Here is a 27,393-nt window from a genome sequence, read left to right as displayed (position 1 = left end):
TTACAAATAATATTTTTTTCCTAATTAGAAAAGAAATAGAATAAATAAATAGTTAGAATCTCTATTAATTTGGCTCTACCTCAAAATACCCAAACAATTAATAATAAGAAACACATAATTGAATACTATTATTATAGTTATTTATTACCAAAATTAATATCGAATAAATATACAACTAATTAAAGTAAACAGGATAGTTAATCTGAACAAAAGAAGTCCTCCTTGTACTGATTATATTATAAAAAAATAATAAATCTAAGAGTTATTCCTTAAAAATGTCCACAATATTTACAAAATAATAATATAAAGGTACATACATACATACGTAAAAAACATTTAATATTAAAATAAATTATTTTATGCTATATTTTAGCAAGATGAAAATATTATAAACATTTAAGTCGCCCTAAAATGAGTCAATACGAGTCAGTCAATACTATTTTAAACCAACACCAATATACATAAATCGATGTGCAATACTAGAAAGAAATATCAAAATCATTACTTCAAATTAAGAGTCCGAGTCCTTATTTACTTAGATACACCTAAAGATGCGCCGTTGCAAGCATAATATAAAGATGTACATGCCCCATGTAGAGGCCGAGTCAACGCGCCTAAACTCCCTAGCTATATAAACAGGCGCATTATCAAACCACCACCAATACATTGCCGGTCGTCACAGCGTCCGTACATACAGTCAATTTTTTTTCTAAATTTCTTTTTGTGCCAGTGCTTCTGGAAAGTTCATCTTGTTTATCACAGGATCCAATTTTATTAGGTAAGTCTCATTCCCGACGGACCCTTTTTCGTCCTTTCGTTTCAAGATAGTTTTGCCTAGTCCCTTCATTATTTTTTGTAAAAATTTACTTTTAAATATTTTATCTATTTGTTTTAAATATCATATTTTAAAATTTGTTTAACAATAACTGTAGATATTTATTTTTTTTTCTTAGTTTTCCTGTAAATTCAAATTTTCTATGTGATCTATTCAAATATTTTTAAATCTCAACAATTTGAACATTAAAGGATTAAAATAAACTTAAAAAAATAATAATAGATAAACATAGGTATGATAAAAATTTAAATATAGAACATAAGATCAATCTCGAACTAAATGGAACAGACAATAAAAAATGAAAAAGGAGTATTCACGCAAGGTTGGCTACACAATGCCCCGTCCTCCGCACAAAGCCGTCGGGATATAACAAAACACCCGCGCCCAGTTCCTGATGATGAGCAATTTGCACATACGCTTCAATGATTTTAAATCAAATAACCTTTCGATGCATAAAATGTCAAACATTCTACCTCGAATCTTTTCACGTATCTATTCAAATGTAATGGAATGCCATAAATCAAATAATTATATGCAACCATAACAGCGACATGGCCGTAAATATTGTGTAGCAACTTTTCCCAGCACAATCAAGGTTGAAACCATGCATACTTTAAGAGCTTCTTAACCTCAGTTAATTTATTTTGTTTGATAGATTTCAATAAGAATTTGCAAGATAAAGCAGACTCACATAATGCTCGGAGGAAGATTTCAAATGGCTAACGTCTACCATATTTGTACAATACATTCCCTTTAACCTTTCGAGTAGGTACTTGACTATGAACGGTAAAATTGAATGAATAATATTTCAATTCACTTTATAACCGCACGATTAACCTTACAATAACATTTAACTAATATATGCATAACTTGATAAGAAAAAGTTTCGTGATATCTAGATTAAATTTTTAACTTGCGAGAAATACGCAATTATTAACCGCAATTTACATAACTTTAAATTGACAGGTAAAACATTTGTAAACAAAGTACTTGGCGTACAATTCTAATTTTAAAATAATCTAATGAGATGAATAAAAATAGTCTTTAGATTTAGATCTAATTAATTGACGCTAAATAATGAACTTCCAGAAATAACAGACCTTGTAGGAATAGACAACATTTATTTGCGCAGAATTAATAGCATTCCACAATAGATTCGTTTAGTCTCGTAAGCTACTTTCAAACGTATGCAAAATAACGAACAAGGCATTGCTACAATAATCATTCGGAATTGCAGGTTTATTCATAGTTAGGTCGTGGCCGGCCAGGGCCACCTGCACTCGCGTTATATCTTAAGTATTTATCTACCCTTCAAGGAACTATTATTTACTATAGATGCACATTGCATGCTGTATTATTTGCGTTCTTCTATGCGTATTAGGCACAAGAACATGCGCGTCCAATTTTACCATGACTAATGTTTACTTGTAAAAATAACTATAAATCTTTGATTCGTTATCTTAGCATAATAGTTATACATGACTATTTGTTAAATTTTTATTTTTTACAAATTCATTGAATAATTTATTTTTGAAGAAACTTTAATTCCATTAAAATAAAAGTAAATTTCAGACTTTCAGTGCATTATAAATATAACATATCCCATAGTATCATCTAAACACCATTTTTAAAACAAACAAGTCTTGTATTATTTAATCCTATAAACAATTAATATCCCTTGACCGTCCAGACGCGGTTAAAAACGTAATTAACGTCTCACGTACTAAATGACCCCGCAATCTGTGTGGAGCGAAACAAAACTTCGATAAAAACAGTGCGCCAATCAAGCCTACCGCGACTCACACACGCGTGATGGGAACCAAGACTAATCGTTTTCATGACTCAACTCCACAACGGCTAATTAAAATTGAAAAAAAAAAACGTAGAAAACACTTATAAATTACCCTTCAATCAAAAGCTTAAACATAAGGTACCTAAACTGATGATTTATATAAATCAATGCCTAATTTCTATCCATGTAACATATTCTAAAACTTCGGTAATATATGGTCCTGTGGTCATATTCTAAAGATCTGCCCTAACTAAAAAGTAATTCAGAAGCAAGAATATTATTTTCAAATTCTGAGTGACTCAAAAGCAAGCACGTTTATGGTCACGAGTTTAGAACCAAGATCACGGTCATGATGTGTTTTAAATTGCACAGTCGTGGTCAAATCTTTCCCGCATATAAACTAGATGTGACGTTTATAACCAACCTGTCCAATGTATGACGCATGAGCAAAATCACTTGCGCATTACCTATATGTTATTATTATTAAATAAAGCGTAGATTTTACTTTATTTCCATATAATATACAGGGTGTACCAAAAAGTAGTGATGAACGGAAGCTGAGAGGTAGAGGACCTAGAGGGCTATCCGAATCACCCCCATGTATGTTATGCGATTTTTCGTATTTTCGGAGTTATGACGTTTTTTTTCAATTTTTCACCTATCGCCGAGTACGATGATATTTTCACTCATGCTGACGTCAATGATTGCGGAAGATTGTTGATTTTTTTTTGTGTGCTAAGCTGAAAGACAGGCCAATTCAGTATGGTAACATTTACTAACGTTAGATCTTTGAATGGAATAAAAAAAAGAATTAAATGGCAAGAAAGATAAAATTACCCAGTATGTTCACCACTTCAAGGGCCCGTAAAAAAATAAAATCACATAAAAAAAGTTTTCCGTTTGACTTTTAAAAACTTGCTCTATCTATCAGATAGCTACCCTGAAAATTTCATTTAATTATTGAGAAGGCTTCAATCGAAAAATTTAAATCTAAATGTGGTAAGTGCAAAAATTGAATTAACATGATGATCATTAAAACCAATAAATAGGTGTTTAATTACCAGAAATTTTTAAAATAACCCCGCTGTTGCTCAATGCAAGTGCGACATCACCGTAAAAAGTTGTCTTTTAAATGTCTGAATACCCTTTTATCATTTTTAATGGTTTCTTCTGCTACTATGAATTTCCGGGTTATTTCGTCCAAATTGTGGCAGTCTCTCGTCTTTGTATTTTTTATCCCCACGGAAAAAAATCAATAGGGTTTATGTCCGGGGACCGTGCAGGCCAGGCTAAAGGGCAAAGATACCCTGAAAGATGGATTGGTCGTTGCAGCCTGCGCATGCGCCGGTGACGCCTGCCTTAAAGCCTGGCCTCCACGGTCCCTCGACCTAAACCCTATTGATTTTTTTCCGTGGGGATACTACAAAGACGAGAGACTGCCACAATTTGGACGAAATAACCCGGAAATTCATAGTAGCAGAAGAAACCATTAAAAATGATAAAAGGGTATTCAGACATTTAAAAGACAACTTTTTACGGTGATGTCGCACTTGCATTGAGCAACAGCGGGGTTATTTTAAAAATTTCTGGTAATTAAACACCTATTTATTGGTTTTAATGATCATCATGTTAATTCAATTTTTTCACTTACCACATTTAGATTTAAATTTTTCGATTGAAGCCTTCTCAATAATTAAATGAAATTTTTAGGGTAGCTATCTGATAGATAGAGCAAGTTTTTAAAAGTCAAACGGAATACTTTTTTTATGTGATTTTATTTTTTTACGGGCCCTTGAAGTGGTGAACATACTGGGTAATTTTATCTTTCTTGCCATTTAATTCTTTTTTTTATTCCATTCAAAGATCTAACGATAGTAAATGTTACCATATTAAATTGGCCTATCTTTCAGCTTAGCACACAAAAAAAATCAAGCATCTTCCGCAATCATTGACGTCAGCATGAGTGAAAATATCATCGTACTCGGCGATAGGTGAAAAATTGAAAAAAACGTAATAACTCCGAAAATACGAAAAATCGCATAACATACATGGGGGTGATTCGGATAGCCCTCTAGGTCCTCTACCTCTCAGCTTCCGTTCATCACTACTTTTTGGTACACCCTGTATAATTGTATTTTACTCTGTTTTCAACAACAAAAATTGCATAACTGAGATAAACAACGTAAGACTCTGTTTCGATTAACATTGACATTGTTGCAACTATTTGCCTACATGCAGTTGGTCATTATTTCATGAAATCAATATTTCCGTTCGTGCCAGCCACCGGCTTATGCACAAGAGGTAAATTAGATCCGACACTAGAAGCTCCGCAAGGTTACTTGCCGCCTCAATTATCCAACATAATGATAACAATTTTCACGGATCATGGATATTTAGTGAAGCTAAAAACAATAGCTACAATAGGCTATTTGACAAGGTTTTGAAAACTGTCTCAAATTATTAAGATACGTTTATAGAGCACACAAAACACATGTTTCTTAATTTTTTGTAGTTATTCATTGAGAAAATGGAAAATAAAAACATGATATTCAAATATGCCGCCAAAACACAATTTTGAAGAATATGGCGTCTCGCGACCATGGTGACGTCACAGCGGCGTAAACATCAACTTGCTCCTAGTACTTATTGTTCGTTTTTGTTTTAATTATAGTATAATTAAGTTAATCTGTTTAAAAAACAGAAAATGAGTTCTTATAGGTGGTGTGTAGTTCCTGGATGCAGAAATACAACTATTAAAACCCCTGACGTACTATTTATATGTGCTCCAAAAGATATAAAAATGCGTAGAAAGTGGTTGCAGTTAGCTCGCAGAAATCCAAGTGATATTAGATATTGTATCAATTAAAACAGTTTTTTTTTGTGAAGTCCACTTCGATGTATAAGTATGGTGTTGAATACCTAGTAGGCAGTTTATTTTATTTGCAATACATAGTTTAAATCGTCTCATTACTTACCTGCTTAAGGTAAGATAATGATATACATATAAATTGATGATGACGTGTTTGTATTGATATTGAAAATAATCAATACAAACGCGTCAATCCTATAAACTGGATGGCTGAAATGAAAAACAAAGGGCATAACCTTTGATTATATACTAAAAAATGTATACTTCATAATTATTGTGCAATTGTGATTCCTGTTTGTAGGCACATTTAACTAAAAAGGTACCTAATGAATGACGATTGAAATATTAACTTACGTAGCTGTTTTCACATTTCTCAATTCAGGAGCGTAAAAATCTGGGTTGTTTTTAAAGAACATGCCAATAATTATAGCGTCCACTTAAAGGTAGATTTCTACTGTCTGCTTTTTCGAAATAAGGTTCCATGACAAACAAAAATAACACATAAAGAACAAAACTGATTACAGACACCTTGAATCACAAGAAATAAGTTATACAAGAAACAAAACCAAAAGCGAAATTCAGCAACGACGTGAGTAAACGTTGGGATCACTTGTTATTTACGCCGCTGTGACGTCATGGCAGATGCAGCCAATCATGGATGTTTTCGGTCACGTGGTAATTTTAAAAAATATGATGTTTTTTCTCGACGATTTATAAATAAATAAGTTATTATTTATATCATTTATTAATTTAAATCGCTTCAAAAACCTTATATATATATAGATTACACAAAAAAGTAATTTATTTTTTATACTGTCAAATAGCCTATTCTTCAAAGGAGTATTTTTACCGGACACGGACAGACAAGGTTAACGTGTCATAAAAATTTACGTCGTTAAGAACTGAAACAGATTTAATAATTGCCATCAAGTTGTATCTACGTAAGAGTTTTCTAATAGATTTTTAGTAGTTTTATTTTAATGTAATACTGAATGTATTATTTGTCAATTTTGTAAGCTGAACAAAGTTTTCAGACCGTAGAGGCTACATGACCTTTTGTATTATGTACAAAATTACATGATCACACTTATTGTATGAAAAATGAATCGATTCATTGCTTGATTTCATTTTATTTCATAACGGACGAAACGTGTATATTGATGTAAATAACGCACTATTGAGAATTTTCTAATGTTTTTATACATAAGTACCAATTCAATATAAAGATAATGATTCGATAAAGGAAACATAAAATCAATAATGTGAGGCAATTTTAAATAGGATATTAAAACTGTAGATGCAGAGAAAACAATTGTACGTTATTCAGTAAATATTTGAGTTTCAATAAACTCATTGATATATCCCGCACATCGACTTTACCTTTTGCAACATCTCATTGCATAAAACCTTTTCAATCTGTTGAACTTAAATGACTGATAAAATAATAAACGATCTTCAAAAGCAGTAGTATATTACATAAGCCCACGGCTGGAAAAACGGGCACATTTGTTGACATTTCACACTTGCCCAACCGGTCCGTTATTTAGCCTCCGAAAGCTCTTCCGCTGGCATTGACCTAAGGCTTAGCTAGACCAACATTTACTTTACGATGTACCGTTAACACTTCCTATCGATAATCGTCTGGATAGCGTTATTCATAATTCTGGTAGAATTTATATTACATTAACGTGATCGCATTTAAGATTTCATTTTAATTATAGGCCAGCTTCGGGCCACAATTCCTACTGGTGGTAAGTAACGTTTGTGGTGACCCCGTGCTAGTTGTCCATTGTACATAATATTTATTGTATCGCTGGTCTTTTATGTAGCTAGTTGTGGTTGTCCAATGTTGTCAATTTGAATGAGATGAAAATGTCTGATTTAAAACATGTTGTTATATTTATAAGGAGCTGACTTGAGAAAAGCCGATGTTTTAAAATTGGTTCTAAGAAAACGATGTCTCAGGTGAATTTAAGAAACAAGTTAATTGGGTCTTTTTAAGCCTATTCAAGCGAAAAATTATAGCAAAAAAACTTGAACTAGCCTTTGTAAGGTACTCTTTAATGGCCAGCCTCCCTTTCATCAAAGCTTTCCTTATATTTAGCTACTCCGCTTTGTCAACCCACACTATTAATTGATTACCCTCCTTTGTTACTTGAGCAATGGCAAAATAACATAATTCATAAAGAAAAGGAACAGTCAATATATATTGTCCAAGCAGTAGATAATAAAATGGGTGTTTAATTTATTCTTTGTATATTTTTTAACTTGAAACTGACAACAATAAATGTTGTTAAATGACCTATAATGGCGTTTATTTGCTATTAAAGCTTATTTCGATTTTAATGTTTTTGGCTATTTCTAATAGAGTAGTTCTAGAATAATTTTCCATCGCAGTATCGTCTTGAAAATAAAAACCGTATGTGAAGCAATAAAAATCGATTAGTTACGAACGAAGTATAAATCTAGCCATCGGTTAGCCATATTTCCACCGTCATTAATACAAATTAGAAAAAGTGTTATAAGTTCTCTATTATGCAGAGTTTCAAGATACCTACCAATATGTTACAAAACAACTAATGGTCTATATGTGGAACAGTGTATATTCCCCTATCTAAGCGAGAAATTTTCCCGTTGTCATTGATTTATCCGAATGAGATAATAGGATCGATCCTCGGTCCCAATGCAGCGACAATGAACCGTGGGTCGAACGTTGCACAATCGGCTCTTGAATAACGGGTTTCGAAATGTAACAAGCTCTTCACATCGACGTTACAATATAACATTGTAGGTCCAGTTTATATCGCTCGGAATACCCCACGAAAGTAATTATAGCTTATAAGGACGCGACCTGCTTGCTGCATCGAAAATTGGCATCATTATAAAACATTAACGGCACATTGGCCTTAGTTTTTTCAATTTGAGCAATTTGATGAGATGTATTAGAAATTATAATTCAAACGCGATATTACTGCCTCATAATTGGTTCAAATCTATAATCGCATTCAATTTTGGAGAAGATAACTCAAACGTTAGCGTAAATGATATTCAACGGGTGAACCGGCCAGCCTTTTATGCATTGAAAATGTAAATTGTGAAAAAAATCAATGTCTGGGTCAATCTAGACGGTCGCGCCTTAAAACTTATACATTCTCTGTACGCGCAGAAAACGTGCGAATTTTAATGGCACATTGCAATTTAATGTAAGTTATTCAGTGATGAATGGCTGTGTATATCGGAATAATGATGCAAGAGTCGTGTCCCTGCATCTCCTGTGTACTAGTCAAAGAATTACAATAACTTTCCCAAGCTTTAAGCTTACGATATTCGATAAGTCGACATGTTTAGCGTAATAAAATGCAAGAAGCATAATAATTACTATATCTTCTGATCAGGCTTTGCGTGAGTAATGTAAAAAATAAAGCTTCTTATTGTCAAATGGATTAATATTGTAATTTATTCTTGGAAACAAATGACGAATACCAATTTAAAATGCTTTGCAACGAGTCTACTACGATGATATGCGTATATCCTGTGTTGCATTGAGTTGATGATAATCCATGGGAACTGCGCCGTACTTTTTGCGTTGTTCGTGGTAAATGCACGGTAAAAAGTTTATAATAATAAAATTGTCATTACGTGCTTCACGAGTATGATTCCTTGATATGACATGGACGTCGGAGCTTACCGGTGACATGATAAATACTTAATTGAGCTATCAGATAGTCACGACCTAGAGTCACTGATGGTTGAGATAACTTACCGTGATGGAGACATCGAATTATCCTTATTTATATAATAATATGTAATAGACGCAACCGATGCTAATTCATGCGGTAGCATACGCATCACAATTGAATTGTGACTCTTATTATTTCAATAAGGTCATATGTATGTATGTATTAGCATCTGTCGGTTTCGCAAAAGTATTAAATGATGGAATACTATTGATATTATAATTACATTAGCCGCAAGGCCTTGTAGCTGACGAAACCTTATAAGGCTTACGGGGACCGCAGTGTTGTAATGTTAATCTATTGAATATACACGAGTACCGTGTCTCATAATGGCAACAAAAACGTGTCATCGTTTTAAAATATTTAATAACCACGTCGAATCGTAAAATTAATCCTGAAAAGAAGATTTGAATATCGCGTCGCTCGTATAGAATTACAAGCATACTCGATTTCGTAATATGCGCAAAGAGACAAATCCTACAAGGCCTACAAAATCAGGTTATCAAATGGAAAGCCTATTCAGAAACCATTCAAACACGTTCAGACCTAGTTAAATTGCATTAATATCGTGACAATAGCAAACTGGGCAAAAAGCGGAGGTAATGTGAAGAAAACCTAACTATAGATTACAGATATAAATAGAGCAAGACCTAAAAGATAATTTCGTTTGTATATATTCAAAGGTTAATTATAAACAGCAGGGGGTGTCACGTGCTAAGCCCTGCAAAGTCGACCAGTGGGATCGCCGGCATATTTTTTTGATTGGCGCAATGAACAGCATGCGCCAATCAAATCGGATTCAATTGAAAGATTGCTCAAATGTGTGGGAAGATTACTTGCCTTGTCCAGACCACGCCGAGGATATCCTTCCAAAAAATTACTCACAAACAAATAACTCATACGATCCGAATGGAATACTACATTTAGTCGTATTGAAAACCAGTGCATTATAAATCAAAAGCAAAGAGATGATCGAGATATTTTATCGTGGTAGAGGCAATGGCCGCTGATGTGGATACGAAACTCGTTTTGCAAACTTGATTAATGCTTTTATTTTTTTCTGTTCTATTGGATATTTAAAAAAGATATTACGTAGGTACTCTACTTCGTTATTTTTTATATAATTTTATTATATGAACATTAACGTTGTTTCAAAGGACTAAGTTAGAAAATCATTATTTCATCTTTAACAATAGCTGGCATAATGGGAAAAACTGGAATTATCATTAAGAAATGAAACTTAACCTTTAGATATTATACAGTCCACTAGTAGATGCAGGCAGCAAGCTCGTAAAAAAGACTATGCCATCGTATGCATAATGACAAAACTCGAATTCATAAAAGACAAAAAAGATTCAGTTAAGAACGAGTCAAGCGAGTAATTACGACAACCCAGTAAGAAAACAATTATGAAACATATTACGTATTGAACTTGAAACGCAAAAAATCAGAATAAAATGTTATTCTGTACGGTTTATTAATAATTATTTACCAAATGTTATTTAATTGCGTACATAACTGTTCTATGTTGACACGAAGTTTCAAAATAAATATTGCATTCGTTGTAGCATTATGGCGGCTGCAAGCTAGTATTGATTTAAAGGTATAAGCAATACGTATTTATACATCGAAAGAGGTTTGAATGGAATACAGTACACAACCTTTGACGTCAATTGGAAATAGCCAGAATCGATTAAATTAAGTCTCTTAAGTTAGTGCTACCAGTGAATCATTCATACGATAGCATCTCTGCATTCGGCTTGCCGATTCCATACAATGAGTCGATTAAAATTCACATAATGTACCTTGGACGTCTCGCCGGATCATCCATATTACAAACGCGCGTTTCGCATCCTGCCTAGCACGCGCTAGGAACTGTCCACAATGAAAGCTTCGCGTCCATTCATCTATTTATACGTCTAGAAACATCCACGTATTTGACCAACGTTTGCCTGCATAATGACTTATTTTAAACTATTGGCTTTTTATAAAGAACCTACGTCCTTCACGAACGAAAGCGATTAGTGGTTTATTCGTAGCTCCATTTTTTTATATTGATTAACGTGAAATGCATTATGTTCAAGCGAAAAATTTGCAGTAATCGCTAATTTGCAGTAGCATAATAATAATCACTATATAATATAATATAGCATATTATAGCGATTATTTGCCTGGTCATTAAAAAACGCTTAAAAAGGAAGTTGGAGCTAAAAATAAGCGACATGCCTGTTAACTATCATTATTTTCAAACGTCTATACATGTAAAGAGGGACTAGAGCAGGTTTACGCTATAATTACCACGTCGAAGGATGTTACGATCTATTTGTGGAGTGGCGCCAGACTACATTCCAACAGGACCTGGGATATCCAGTTAACGCTTTACTATATACAGTTTAAAAATAACTTCTTCGCTTCTAAGGCATTAAGATTTAAGAGCTTTGAACATACACTTATTTAGATTCGGGACGTTATATTATTTTACCAGAGTAGATATTAAAAGTTGAACTTAAAACTTTCCAAAGCTATCTCATTACCCACTTTCACAAATAGCCGACATCCTGCTCATACATGTCAACTTTTAATTCAATTGAACTAGACGATAGGCACTCGCCCCCAGCATGTCGGGCCCTTATATTATCCAACCTTAATTGAAAAATTGCGATGAACGTTAAGCTCGGAGGCGGCGCGTAACATTGGCCTTACCGCACTCACGATTCATATACGTGCGTTTAAATTTAAAACATCGGCATAGTTGTAATAAATACCTAACAATTTAAATATTTTTACAGGATGAAGGTGCTGATTGTTTGTCTGGCCTTAGTGGCTGTGAGCCTCGCCATGCCCGTCGCAGAAGATAAGCCAGATGTGCCAGTCGCACCAGTTGCTGCAGCGGAAATTAAGAGCGGGGAAGAAAAAGTTCAGAACGATGCACAGCCAGCGGTTCCAGAAGCAAAGAAAGAAGAGCCAGTACCTGAAGAAAAAGAAGCAAGCGCACCTATTGACGCAGAAGCCAAGAGCGCACCTTCTCCCATTGAAGCCGCTGTAGATTCCAAACCTGCAAAAGAGGACGATAAAGAATCTAAGAAAGAGGAAATTCCACAGGTAAAATCAGAAGAACCAGCTAAAGACGCCGCCCCTTCAGAAGAAAAACCACAACAAAAAAGTGAAAGCCCTGAAGCCGAATCCAAACCAGAGTCAAAACCTGAAGAATCACAAGCGAAAGTAGAAGAAGTTGCACCAGCCGTTAAATCTGTGACTGTTGATGAAGCAATTGACGTTGTTAGCGCAATTAAAAACCCAGCTGCAGTAGCTGATGATGTTGTTGACCTGGCCGCAATCAACCCTATTTCTGAAAGTCAGCCTGCCGTCTCTACCAAGTCAGCGGAACCTGAAGAGAAAAAAGATGAAGCACCAGAATCTGAAGTCGCTGCTAAAAGTGAAAACGTCGAAGAAGCCAAACCTATTGAACAGAAACCTGAAGAGAAGAAAGAAGAGCCTGCTGCAAAATCACCCGTTCCTGAAGCACCAGTTGAACCCAAATCTAGCGATGCTGGAGTAGCCGCTGATTCGCCACGCGTAGTTCGTGATGCTGTGGACGAAAAACCAACAAGCGCCGATGCTGCCAAGGTGGAAACAAAATCTGCTGATGTTGCCAACGCCGAAGATAAGCAAGCTGAGATACCTGCGATTTCTGTCAAATCTGCCGAATCCAGTGAAGAATCAAAGGAAAAAGAGGAAAAAGTTGAAGATAAAAAAGACGACGCACCAAAGGAAAAAGCAGCACCCATTGAACCTGCACAGCCAAAAGAAGAAAGCGAGAAGAAACCCGAATTGAAAGAAACTGCTTTACCTTTAAATGCCTCTACTAAAGACAGTTCTGAGGAAAGCTCAGAAAGTTCTGAAACAAGCAAAGACTCGTCAGAGGTTAGCGCTGAAAAAACTGAAAAGTCGAGCGCTCCTACCTCCTCTTAGATAAGCAAAACTCCAGAGGCGGTAGGCGTGTGTCGACAGAAACTCCCTCGACACGCGCCCTCCGCCAGCAAGAGGCAAATTGCCCTATGCAGTGCGTTTGTGATGAGTTCCCGTTTCCGCCGGCTACGATCGGAAAAACGCGTGAATGTCAGACTAGTTAGAGACTTATTTAAATAGTAGAAACTGAAGAACCTAAGTTGTAATTATTTTCAAATAAATTATCGAATTTCCGGTACTATAAGTAATAAATAAATACGTTTTTTACATAATGTTTTATTTGATACCCTAAAATAAACTTCAAACATTTATTAATAAGTTAATTTAATTAATTAAAATATGTAGTGTAAAAGTTAATCAAATAAAGAATAGCAAATTGAAACACAATAATTATGTATCATACTATAGATAGGTATAGTCGATTATCTTCACTTAGAGTATTTAGGTAATACCTATTTCGTTAAAGAAAAAAATCATTCACATTAAATGTTACTTTTCATCATAGAAGATCTTCGTCTAACGGTGCATTTACATCTAACGAACATAGAGCTAGAGCAAGAGCATTCTTTCGTGATGTTTAGTGTAGTCGTAAACTCGTATTCATTGTTATTCAGTATTAGACTATATTCGAACGCTCTAACAACGAACGAATGCTCTACGGCTGTTTAGAGCGTATACGCACTATGCGGGTAGCCGCATTGCGGGTAGCCGTCCGGCTGACCGCAAGCACAATTATGTACGTAATATTCATTTCTATGCGCACTGTGCGGTCTGCGGTAGCCGCATCGCAGTGCGCATAGAAATGAATATTACGTACATAATTGTGATTGCGGTCAGCCGGACGGCTACCCGCATAGTGCGTATACGCTCTTACACTAAATAATTTGACATAGCGGGGTTAGAATGAGCATTCGTTCGTTTGATCTAAATGCACTGTAATATAATTTGAGTTACGCAAAAGACATAGATAAATGTCTGTAACACATATCTACCATGCTTTGAATTGTAAATTTTATACAAAAACACTTGCCGTATCTCGTATGTCCATTGATTGGGGACATAATATTTGTAACAAACAAGCTAATGATAATAAGTTATTTATTAATAACAAGTATATAGTAGCCATTCCAACTTGATGTAAAATAAATATGGCTCTTTTTAGAGTTAATGCTAGGCTAAAGCGTATGTAAGGCGTACGTTTGTTACTCTTTCACGCAAAAACGACTGAACAGATTTTGATGATACTTTGCAGTGATGTATGTAGTACCTTATTTACAAGAAGTACAGAAAATAAGGCTTACCTATAGAAATTTATACCGATTATTTACGAGGCGCCCATCAATTCTTGGCGAAAATCTCAATTATCTCCGATAACTTAAGTACTATAAGCTATAGATTTATAAACATTGAAGAACTATAAACAACAAGATTCATAATCGGCTATACAGGGTGAAAGGTAAAACGTTTGACCAATTAAGACAGGAGCTTCTACTCATGAAACTGAACAACTTTTGTTCTACAACTTTGCTGTATTCGTAGAAAAAAATTTGGACTTTGTATGGAAATCGGTCAGCTGATTAGCGAAGTTTCCTTACAAAGTCCAATTTTTTTTACGAATTCAGCAAAGTTGTAGAACAAAAGTTGTTCAGTTTCATGAGTAGAAGCTCCTGTCTAAATTCGTCAAACGTTTTACCTTTCACCCTGTATAGTCAAAAATAATTTGGAAAATCCAAAAGTGCACGCCTCATAATTTTTTTTTAATAAATATTTATTAATTATTATTTTTGTTTATTTAATAACAATTAAACCACATCCAATCAGACCCTGAAAAATGAAAGGGTTCTATTCCTGAGCATACTCAAGCGTAAGAGAAAAAAAAAGACTCGATTAGTAAAGTATTTCGGTCGCTATCGTGTTAACAAGAAAAAGGATCCGCACATACAGACACACGGACGTCCAAGACAGAACTTTTTTAAACTGTTTTTTAACTAGTTTAAATAACAAAAATGACATCAAAAATATCATGAACGTTAAAAATAGTGTTTTTTCTTAATATGTGTGTGTACATGTATTATCTTACAAGTGCAATGTATGATACATAAAGACATTTTAAGTTTGAAAAATCAGATGTTTTGCGCGAAGTGACAGTAGTACCCACCTCAACGCTTCGCTTATGAGGCGTGCAAAATATACGTCGGCGTTGTATAAGCAGTGTTGATTCAGTGGAGGAGCTCGGACTTATAGATAAATAGATTTTCAATTTATCATAGATACGTGGTGATAAAATCACCATTGCTCGAAACGGTGAAGGAAAACATCGTGATAACCGGCATGTCGAAGAATCAAAAGTTTGACATGTGACATCTGTTCCGCACTTGGCCAGAGTGGTGGATTGGTGGATTATAACAATAAACAAAACAATAACTATATTTCCAAAATATAAGTACATAGAAATTGAAAACCCTTGCGCCCACACTAGTATTCCCTGTGTCGTGGGAACAAGTTTCTTCCAGTGACCAGTGGTACATTTTACTCCTAAGGCTAAAAAATTATGGCCCGACTATTGGTACCGCTCGTTAGGACATTCTACCTACTACACGCGTAGGCAGAGGCATTCTGGGCAATTTTGTTGTTTATTCTACGTGAACGTTTAAACATCTATAGCTTAAGACACTTGAATTACAAAAGTATAAACAAATTGTACTCACTTCTCCTGTTAGCATTCTACATGTCAGCACGCCAAGCGACCACCAATCCACAGCATGCCCATACGGTTCCCTCTGTAGGATCTCAGGAGCTGATAACAAAGGAAAAACAAATCAATAATAAAATGCCTTCGAGTTGTATGAAAAATTATTGTAATTACCACTTTCATACTTCTGATAGAAGCAAAATTAAGACTTTTTAATTAATAATAGGATAAAGGGAGTATTAAAAAGCATTAAATACAGTAGGTACCTAACTACTATACATATTAAATTTAACAGACAGGATTTCTTTGAACTATGAATATGATATAATAAAAAAACAGTAACTTTGAATAAGCTATTACGTCAACAGACATTTTTTCATGAACACTTTTGAATTTAAAAATTCAATAAATGGGGAAAAAGCAAGGATGCTAATAATTATACTTTATAATACTCCTTTTATTGAAAAGCAAAGACCATATCCCATTCACACTTCTTGTGCTCTACGCAACATGCATTCCTCCATTCACACAAATTACTTAATTAAAAACTATAGAATAAAATGATTTATATATTTACGTTCATGGTAGGAAATTTCTTGCTGCAGTTGAGCACACGAAGTCATTTGGTGTCTTCAGTTCACATGTCACAAATATACATATTTAAGTTTTCATGCGATATTTGAACAGGCAGAAACTTCAATTCCTTTGTGCACTAGTATTTACTATTGTATATTTATTGATTAAATATAAATTAATTTGTATTGAATCTCCTAATACGCAGTGGACAGTTTTCTGGTATTATAGTTTTCTCAAACACGCTGATACCTTAAAAATTATTTTCGTAAATATATGTAGAGATTAGTCAGAGAAGACCCAACTGATCATTGTTATTTAATAGCAAGTTGAAAATTTGAATAATATTATAATGATACTATCGGTCCGCCCCGGCTTCGCCCGTGGTACATATGAAAAATAGATGTTGGCCGATTCTCAGACTTACCCGATATGCACAGAAAATTTCATGAGAATCGGTCCACCCGTTTCGGAGGAGTATGCAGACTAACATTGTGACACGAGAATTTTATATATAAGATTATTTATAATAATATTTGTTCAACATTTGTTTGATATTGTTAGTAGTGATTGGTTCAGTATTCACATACAGTTTCTCTAACAATAGAAGGAATAAAGTAATTGTTTTCTATTCTATAATATGTCTGATATCAGTTTAGAATAAACTATAGATGGCTATTTTCTTGGATAAAAAATAATTCTGGATATCTCAATAGTAAACATACTGCTAATATTCGAGTTCCAAATTAATTTTAACTGCATTAAAAAACCAACATCAAATTGGGGTATAAAAAGGTTTATCTTGTAAATAAAATACTTCAATAATACTTCATCATTTATTCACATATTTATATAAATTATCACAAGACTAATGTTCCTGCTTTTGAACTGATACATCACAACATATACTATCTCATACCACATACATACAAATATATAACAGCCATACATAATAAGTCATAACATATTTAAGTAAGGCCATAGCTAGGTGCTCCTATTTACAACGTGCGACGTAAACATTTAAACGAGGCACACGATTAAGGTATCTTTAGAATAAAATATATTGTCTCACCACCAAATTCAATTTGAATTAAGTTTTAAAACATTCGTAAGGTACTCACTGATATGAATTTATATTAATTTTCCATTTCTTTCTTACTCCAAGCTTTATCAATAACACAATACAAGCAATTTTAGGTCGTTATTATTGTTTATTCGTTTATTAATTTTAAACCTGCAATAACGTCCCAATCATATTTATGAAATTAATTTTCGATGTTACACACTATCAAAAGAAGTCAAAAGGGTCTACATAATACGAAATGGAGTAAAAAAGCAATAGAAGCGACAAACCAATTGCAATGGTCGAATTATCATCGCAAGGTACAGCCTTCTCTTTGGTGATAATTAGTCAATAAAATATAATAGACGTAAGTATAGGAAAACTATGATTCAATCGAGATGCGAATAAACTACAGCTAGTTACAAAATGAGGTAGGAAAGTAAATAATTATAAGTTCATGGATGGATTCATTGTACATGGAAACATCGTGGGGATTTGAGGAGCATACGTGGTCTTTTTAAAATAAAACTGATTAACGAAAACAATTATTCTTTGTATGTATGTCAAGTTGAAATTAAACTTTATGGTTATAAATTAATGCGTCAGTTAATAAAATATTAAGTTATTTCTAAGATATTCTTTTCCCCAGACACCTTAATCAAAAATGTCTGATATTCCACGTCATAGGTAAAACTGTTTTCTGTAAAATTTTTAAATGGACAAACATTTAATGAAATAGTAAGTATTATTTTTAATTTATCGTCATAATTGTGTTAGCTAGCTAGAAAAATAGAATTAAGCCTATGGATTTTGTTACGAGTAGAAAATAAAGACTAAGATTAGCTAGACATTTATATCTAACATTACGACAAAATTTCACTGTTTCGGAACACACGATCATTTTTTTTTAAATTTTATCTTTTTTCTACACTAACATACTATCCATGCACCATCTTAAATTAAATTATTTTCAAATTATCCAAGTATAATATATCACACTGATTTAAAATAAAATATTCTAGTATTAATATTTCGAAATTCTACAATTTACAAAACACTAAGCAGAATGTTAGTATCATAAAGCTCTCAAATTTCCAACCATATGAAGAATAATTTGAATGAGAAAATCTTTACATTAATATATTAAAATATAAATATTTACATTTATGTACACATTTTTAAAATGTAATTGTAGGCTTTTTATTAAATTTAATACTATACTACATTTATAAAATGAAAATAGCCCTTCTAATTATACAATTCGAATCGCAAGGGCCTCTAGCATCATTACAAAGTTATTAGAATTATAAATTGTTATTCAACGTCTATACTACATCACACTGTGTTACATTACACTCGAATCCTGAAGGATCCTCTAATATATAATACTCTTAATAACGATTAAAGGCTCTAATGTGTATTCAAATGAAGTATAAGTCGATTTTAAAATTAATACCTGTATGTACATTATTAGTATTACGTTTACATCTAAAATTACATGTCGTGAATCATGGCTTAATTTACTTCGCATATAAACTTATTTAAAGTAAGTGAGACAGTCGAATATAAACACAAGTGGACACTTCAACCAGCTTTCACAGTTACGTGACTATTGCTTAGTTAAGCCTAAACACAACAAAAACATATACGTCTACCGAATTAAAAAAATATACACACGTCAATTGTCAAACAAATTATAACACGAAACTAAAGGACAAGTTAAAAATAAATAATTTAATAAACTTGCATTTTAATTGTAATGACTAAGTACATTTACAATAATATAAATAAAATATAGCAATATTTCACAGATATAGCTTTATTACCTAAAAACCTTATAAAAATTTTTTGACGAAAACAATTGCACGTTCAAGAATAAATTCTTCACAAAATAATATAAGATTTAATTCTTTCATAGCCCAAAATTTCGTTTCACACGGTAGTCATAAATCGATTACGCCTTATATCGATATATCACAAAAATCGAGTGAATAATCGAAGATTTCTATTTCTCAAATAGAGAGCGAGGTCTCGTCTTTATTAATAACAATTGCACGAACAAATTTAGAATGAACTTAAACAAATGTGACTAAATCTAAGCGTTTGAACAGCATCGATCAACAATACAATGGCAATGAGACGAACGGCGTCGTTCGTGCAATCGCGAATAATTGGACGCAGCCACACCACGTTATCGACGATCACAAAGACAACGTATCTCTAATAAGTTTACGAACTGTATTGCCAACCGTGTTAGATTCAGTTTCGGGTAATTTATATTTAATCGCGAATAGATACGGCTGGATATCCGGGTAGGAAGTATCGAAGATGAGATCGGCGTCCGACCGGTTGGGCATCTTGGGTACGTACTCGTGTCGGTTAATTATTTCAGTGATAAAAACAATTTGATCCTGGAGCATTTCGACGACGCTTTCGTGTTTACTGTGCATATCTTGGTCGTTGCCGGACTCCGTGAGTTCGCAACTGACCCGCCATATCTCCCAGGGGACCGGCACGTACGTGGGTAAGAACCACCTCGTTCGATGTTTCTGGAAGAATTCGAGGCTGATCTCGCCCTTGGCCGGGGACGGTCGGCCGTCCAACGCGCGGAGGAGCTTAGAGAATATCGAGATCTCTCTCTTAATTCTGCGCACTAGGGTTTCGGACGCGCAGCAAACGTACGTGAAGTCGATGAAGTCGCAATCGACGTCCACATAGTTGACGGTCCGTATGGAGTAGCTCTCCTCGTTGTTGTAAGTGAATTTCCCGCTCGAGCGGTGGAAGAGAACCGTGTGGAATATGCTAGCGACCACTTCGTCCACTTGGCTACCGTCCATGGCGATTTCGAAGTTGAAATCGCGGGCGTTCATCTTGCCGGCGTCAGTGGCGAGCCGCGCGCATACTAATCGCTCCTACTGACATAATCACTTAAATGTGCCGGTTTACAAGAGGGTAGAGTGAAGAGAGTGTTCGCGGACCGAGGAAGCCGTGTATTGAGCCATTTCAATTTAACAGAGCACGAATCAAATCCCACACTGCAATGGAAAATGATCGTTTTAGTTGCGCTCTATAAGATATAATATGTATGTCTGTTGTGTTTAAATCACGTTCTAGGGATATTCTTTTTCACAAAAAATACAATTTGCGCTAAAGAAATGTAGTCTATAATTGTTGCTCGACAATATAACATGCTACACTAGTAACAATTGAGAATTTTCTATATCCTACAAACTACATTATCAACGTAAATGTTGTATTAAACAATTGTTATATACCCAACCAAATTGAGACCCCAATCCTATATGTAGCCAAATGCCAATCAAAAATGTATAACAAAATAAATCAAGTATAAACTCACCCATATATTTAAGTGTGCCACAGAGCGTAGTCGTCCGCGACCCGACCGACAACCACTTAGACAAGCCAAAGTCTATCAACTTAATGTTATAATCTTCATCCAATAAAATGTTCTCTGGCTTTAAATCTCGATATATTATGCCCGCGTTATGTAAAAAATCTGTAATTACAATTATCATGTTAATAAGTGCTTATGTTGTTAGTAATTGGATGATTATTATATGGATTAAAAGACTTCTTTGTTTGCATGATTATTGAATATTTTAATATAGTTTTTTTATAATGTCTGTATCAGAAATATAAAGAAACAATTCTGGAACTAAATGATGTGTCAAAATTAATGAATAAATGTAAATATTTAAAACGCGACTTATTAGATATATTTCTTAACATGAAACCGCGAGTTGTCTTAATTTTTTTGAAGGTTCTTTTTTTGTTTCAACATTCATGACTCAGTACCTAAGACATAGCTATAAATATACTTAAAATCCATACTAATATTATAAATGCGAAAGTAACTCTGTCTGTCTGTCTGTTACTCAATCACGCCTAAACTACTGAACCAATTTTCATGAAATTTGCTATGGAGATATTTTGATACCCGAGAAAGGACATAGGCTACTTTTTATCCCGGTAAAATGACGCAATCCCGGTAAAATGACGCAATCCCGGGAAAATGACGCAATCCCGGAAATCCCACGGGAACTATGCGGGTTTTTCTTTGACTGCGCGGGCGAAGCCGCGGGCGGAAATCTAGTCATTAAATATGCCGGAAATCACCCACAGGGGCATGAAGTACATGAAAAAAGGCCATCAATATTAAAATATCGGGATAACAAATACAAGGAAGGCGCAGTATATTATGCCAAATTAGGTCAATGTAATCAAGATTATGTAATTTGAAACAGTCACACATTTAAGTACGAAAATAGTCACGGCGTACACTTTTTTATAATCTGAAATAATGATTGTACAACCTGCATATTTAATATATGGTTATATTATATATTCTCCTGGTTTTGTTTGATTTGAACATGGATGAAAATTAATATATAGTTTTAAATATGAACAACATCTTAAAATAAGACAGAGCAGAATAATAAATCAAGGCTGACTTATAAACTTTAATTTGTCATTTAGATTAAGTCCAAGTCTTAGAAAAAAAAATATTATACAAACCTAAAGCTATGGCAATTTCTGCAACTAAAACTTTAACAATATCCTCCGGTAACTTTCCACACTTATCTAATAAAGCTAGCAGCTCTCCGCCGGGAATGTATTCTGAAACTGACAAAGAGAAAATAAATAAATGCTATGCAAACATTTAAAAATATCCAGAAACTCGATAAAGACAGAAAATCGTCAAATGAGAAACCAATTCCTAAAGTTTTTTCAATTAATCTCGATCGAACTTTAAATGTGTAAACTGTCGAACAATTAACTTTATATTGAAAGCATTGTTTAATGAAATATTACATTAATAAGGTTCTTGTTGCAAATAACTCACATTTCGTTGTAAGTACATATATCAGCATGATAGGATATAATACTATGTGAGGATAAAAGACAAAAGCAATAATTTTTAAAAATTTGATACAGCCAATATTTAACACAGTTCATTGACTAGCATACCTTAGGTACTTATAAAACAATTTATAAATGTACGCAAACGTAGTATAATAACTCACCTATTTCATTCTATGATACGAAATTAAATTATTATAAAGAAATATATAAAAAATTACTATTTGATTACACGGCCGTGTAATCAAATACCTATAGGCCGTGCACGGCCATTAAATATATTATTTACATTAGAACCTAATAGATAAAAACTATAAGATAACCAGAATATAGAATAGAATAATTACTAATAACAATCTGTGTAAATAAACAACTTAACGAATCATAACATAATGTAAATTAGAAATGCAATTAATAAACGTTTCTTCGAAAGTGTAATTAATGAATCATTTACATTAATAACAATATTTATCAATAACCATAGAGTTGAAATTTCTATAAAAAAATAAATTCAAGGACATCACTAAATAAATGCGTAGCAACCGAATCGAGCGACAATGACCTTCAACGGATTGAATTAAACGCAATCATAATGATATTTACGATGACCTAATGACACGTGGACATGACTCGACCCCATTTCGGAGTTACTAATATAATCGTCTAGTCGCGATAGGAATGATAACGCAGGAGCAACCACCTCCGCTAGTAGGTCAAATCGTAAACACCTAAAAGAGTTTTCGTTCGCAAGTTTCATTCGAATCTCCAAACAATACAAAAATAACGATTTAAAAATTCAAATGTCACGTGCGATCTTTTTTTACTCATGCTTTTTACAAAAAAAAACTTCTCTATACATGAATTGCAAATTATTAAGATCGTTAATTAAACCAGCACAAAAACTTCAACACACGTCGAGATTAAGTATGAATAAGCATATTGTAAACTAGAATGATTGAACATTTTTAAAACACATTAAGCATAGACAACGAGATTCTTAAGACATCTCAACTTTATACATTTTTATACAGCTTATATTGTAGACTGCAATAAACTAACTAATAGAACTTGATATTATTGACAAATAATTTAATATGATAAATATGCCTATAAATTTGCTAATGGTCACTATATTCAGAAACAGATAAGTATTTGTATGATTATCACGACTCTCTCGAGTGACTTTGTTCATAATGAACTTTCAACTACATATTTGATATTCCAAATCAATAGCCTGCGTAAGAACAGGATATCAACATCTTCAAATGTTGCTCATTGGTTTTATTATAATTTTAGTGCATCATGCTTTACTCATTAAGTTTATCAATATAGATTTAATATTGTGAAATTGTCTATTTCTCAAAGTGTCTAACAAATCACCAAAAATTGTAAATACACGCAAATGAGAACAAGGTTTTGCTAAAATCTGTCTAAAGAATTAAATGAATAAATCAAAGTGGTATAGTTTTCTTTGATACAATCCCTATGTTCGTATAAAATTATTATTTTGGGGCAATGAAAATATATATTGCAGTCAGAATAATCATAAAATTGATAAGTAATATAATCATCCTAAGATTAAACATACTATCAACTAAATAAATTCTCATAACTTACCAATATATAACCTTTTCTTAGTCTGCCAATGTGCAATAGCTCCAGCTATGAAGGTATGGTGGCCGACAACTGTTTGGATCCTTGTCTCTTCTTTCACTTGTTCCACTGCCCTTTCATGAACTAACTGTGAATGAAAGTTGCAAATTAAAAGGCAATGCCACATAAACGCGTAATACTGTAATACTAAATAAGTACCAACTGTTTGTTCCCCAAAACAATCCCCCTATCAAATTAATTAATATTCAAGGACTTGCATAATTAAATATAGCTGGTCCTTTGTGTTCAAAATAAAATGTCTTTATATGGATATTTGCTTAATACATTATTTTCATTGAACAAATTATACAGTCAAATTTATTATCTTAATGCCATTGGGCATTGGCCTAGTGTGCTACATAACATAAAATGTGAGATTGCAGGTTTGTAGGGAATTTAATTATTTTTAAATGCACTCAGATAAACAGCTTAACTAAATATCATTGCATGTTAAGTTTGATATGTAAGGATGATTTATAACAGTAATTTTAAATTTTCATTGTAAAATTAGTCCTATAAACTAGCTAGCCCACAATAATTGTGAGTATTTACTTTCTATGAAATTGTTGCCATAATATTATTAGTTATTGCCATTATAATACTCAAAATAATTATTTCATTACATGTCTAAAATTTGTTAAAAACATGTAGGTACATGTTTTTCCTAATTTTCAATGATATCAAAAAACAAACTGGTGCAAAATTTGATCCATAACAAGCATTTAAATTAATCCGTCAGTCCTCGGATCACAGACACAATAGAAAATCTATTGTGTCTCGGCCCGATCGGGCCGCTCGGTGGTCAATGGGTTAAAGTAGATTTTTTTAATCAATTTCCTTTTGACGCATTGTCCTTTGGGAACATTAAATTTTTTATAATCTACAATATTCAAAGTAGCAAGTCATAACTCATAAGCCATATCAATGAAACATTAAAAGTAAGTTCATACATTTGTGTAATATGTATTTATCTGCAGATTCAGAAAATTAAAAAAAATGAAATAATAGTCTGGTCTAGTGCTCTATGATGAATAAAAAATTAAGACAGTTTTCATCATCACAAGTTACCCAATATTTCACAACATGATGCAAAAATTATTCAAATCTAAACTTGATAAAACTAATAGAATTATTTTTAACAAAACTCTTTAATAAGAATTAACAATAACTAAGATGGAATTGAAATTTGGATTGATTGTTATTTGCAGTGTGTAAGAACCAGTAGGTTGTTTCTTCTGTTATATAGAGTTATATCAATTCCATATACTTTACAGTAAAACGCTGATTATCCGAATGCTGATTAACCGAATCGCCAATTATCCAAATTGTCCTAATAAATTTAAAATATGAATAAGTAATATAATTCCGTAATACTATGTACTGCTTCTTTTCTAAGTAGTATTGTATCTACAACTGTCTTTGAAAATATTCATCAAGCCTATTCTATATTTTGTTTAACAGTTGGTTTTTCTTGATAGTTTTACGAAGATTGTTATTAGTCTACATCCGATTATCTGAATCATATTGGCGTTCTTCTGTATTTTAGTAGAGGAACAGTTAAACAAATAAACATTCACATTTATAATAAGGAAGGATAGCGTACCTGTGATTTGCTCAACACTTTTAACGCATACTCTTTGTCTTCAGCAATTTTTCTCACTTTAAAAACTTCACCAAACGCACCTTTAGCTATTGTTTCAACTATTTCAAAGTCTTTTTGTAGGAGATCAGTTGATATTGGGAATTCTGGAAGAAAAATTGATTCCTTATGTGCAACAGGCCAAGCAGTCTTACTTGCTTCTAATGGACTATTTAATGTTGATTCATGCCACCTGAAATAAAGAGATATTGTATTTTATAAGTTTATTTAAATAAAATCAGTTTTTGTGAATGGGTATTACTTATCTATCTTTTTTAATTATCTGTAGAATTCAATCATTTACATGGTTGATGGTATTCATAGCAGGACCCATTTAACATCTTGATACCTGATTTGATGTGTGAACTTAATTAAGTAAGCTTCTACACTCTGAACTTTTAAGATAAAGACAGCATTAAAATATTTGCATTTATATTTTCTAAGAATGCTAAATGTAAACATATGATTTAAAGTAGAATTCACAATGAAGAATGCAATTAAAAACATTGACTGTTTCTTTGTAAATTCACAAGTGGTGCACCTACAGCTAATGAACATGCCCAAAACAATAACATACACACAACACGTGCGATTTAATTTCGTAAGAATGGTAACGTTCAAATTTATAACACTAACCTTCGTCTGGAAACGCGAGACCAAGGCCGAGATGCGCTATACACCGAATGGTTGCTAGTTATGCTAACGAAGGAGCGTCCGCTGAGGTTACCGACGAAATGGGACAAACTGAACTGTACGTATACAAACAACAGTAGTTATCACACACTTTCCAAAACAATAAACAAGAGCAAACGTCAATATCGACCAAACTGTTTGTTGTTAAACAAAATGCAAGTAAGCAACGATTTAACATAGTCATCAATCGAACAACAAAGCGTTTTGTTATGTTACGTATGTTCAGCTGAGAATGACATTAGCAAGTTTTCATTTGATCGCAGATTACCTGACTCGTAAAAGCTGGGCTGTCGCGGGTTGTATAAACTGATTGCTTGTGGTTCCTGCGTTCTGAACTTCTAGTATGCAAGTTTCCCATTAAACTCACTTAATATATAATATTTTTATATTAACATATCTAATTTATTTTTGTATTAAATTAAAACCAACAATCTACTATATTCCTTCCATCAATCAACCGTAGTTCCACCCACCATAGACAATTTGCAAGATATTCCCATAGAGCATAGTCTACACACAGATAAGCAAAAACATAGTAGATAAAAAAAGTAACATAGTCAAAACAACTATAGGTAAACCAGAATCTGATGGCAAATAGGGAAATCAAAATTTTGAGTGTGCAACCCTAGGGAAAATGGACTGAACGATCTTGATACTGTGTATTTTTTATTTTGTCCTCAACTTAGAGTCCTCAATATCATTAGTCACATTACACAAGTGGATAATACTTTATTTAATATTGAGATATCCGCGTAATAATTATTATGTAGGTACTTATTACATGTATAATATACATATTACTTTTCTAAAGGTAATACATAATATTATGTATTTACACATACCTATATTTGAATATATCATTATGGCATGTGAAAATATGGATGTAATGATAATGCAGATCAAAACTTATTTACTATATTTAACGAGTGTTTATAATTTTTAATAAAATAAAACAATAATAAAATAAAATCATGTTTATTTTCGTAAGTATTAACAC

The 27,393-nt window shown here is 33.2% G+C and overlaps 3 protein-coding genes across 3 annotated transcripts in view; 1 reads left to right on the top strand and 2 right to left on the bottom strand.

Annotated features, from left to right (window-relative positions):
• S6KL (ribosomal protein S6 kinase like) overlaps nt 1-26,883 on the bottom strand; it is a 57,926-nt gene extending 31,043 nt beyond the window's left edge. Inside the window, exons 1-7 of the mRNA XM_089702619.1 lie at nt 26,665-26,883; nt 26,340-26,452; nt 25,668-25,896; nt 24,029-24,152; nt 22,067-22,174; nt 20,889-21,047; nt 15,911-15,999 (exon numbers count right to left, since the gene is read on the bottom strand). Of these exons, the coding sequence (XP_089558745.1) occupies nt 15,911-15,999; nt 20,889-21,047; nt 22,067-22,174; nt 24,029-24,152; nt 25,668-25,896; nt 26,340-26,452; nt 26,665-26,754 (912 nt within the window). The 5' untranslated portion in view covers nt 26,755-26,883. The remainder of the gene's footprint in view (nt 1-15,910; nt 16,000-20,888; nt 21,048-22,066; nt 22,175-24,028; nt 24,153-25,667; nt 25,897-26,339; nt 26,453-26,664) is intronic.
• Nucleotides 636-13,474, top strand: bnb (bangles and beads). The gene is made up of 2 exons (XM_089702620.1): nt 636-778; nt 12,023-13,474. Exon 2 carries the CDS (start codon nt 12,024-12,026, stop codon nt 13,203-13,205), a length of 1,182 nt encoding a protein of 393 aa, XP_089558746.1. The 5' UTR covers nt 636-778; nt 12,023; the 3' UTR covers nt 13,206-13,474.
• Nucleotides 17,290-20,539, bottom strand: Atg101 (autophagy-related protein 101). Its single transcript, XM_089702621.1, has one exon. The coding sequence runs from the start codon at nt 20,398-20,400 to the stop codon at nt 19,732-19,734; it is 669 nt and encodes a 222-aa protein (XP_089558747.1). The 5' UTR covers nt 20,401-20,539; the 3' UTR covers nt 17,290-19,731.
• Nucleotides 26,884-27,393: the final 510 nt, after the last annotated feature.

The sequence above is a fragment of the Colias philodice genome, chromosome 13 (genome assembly GCF_061535455.1).
Source record: "Colias philodice isolate Cphi_HAF_F1 chromosome 13, ilColPhil1 Martin Lab GWU primary, whole genome shotgun sequence".
Taxonomy (NCBI): domain Eukaryota; kingdom Metazoa; phylum Arthropoda; class Insecta; order Lepidoptera; family Pieridae; genus Colias; species Colias philodice.
Note: the sequence above shows the minus strand (reverse complement) of the source record. Positions and strands in the feature narration are given on the sequence as shown.

Bases quoted from the DNA above. Each gene is read 5' to 3' on its own strand.
- bnb (XM_089702620.1), top strand. From the start codon at position 12,024: ATGAAGGTGCTGATTGTTTGTCTGGCCTTAGTGGCTGTGAGCCTCGCC.
- Atg101 (XM_089702621.1), bottom strand. From the start codon at position 20,400: ATGAACGCCCGCGATTTCAACTTCGAAATCGCCATGGACGGTAGCCAA.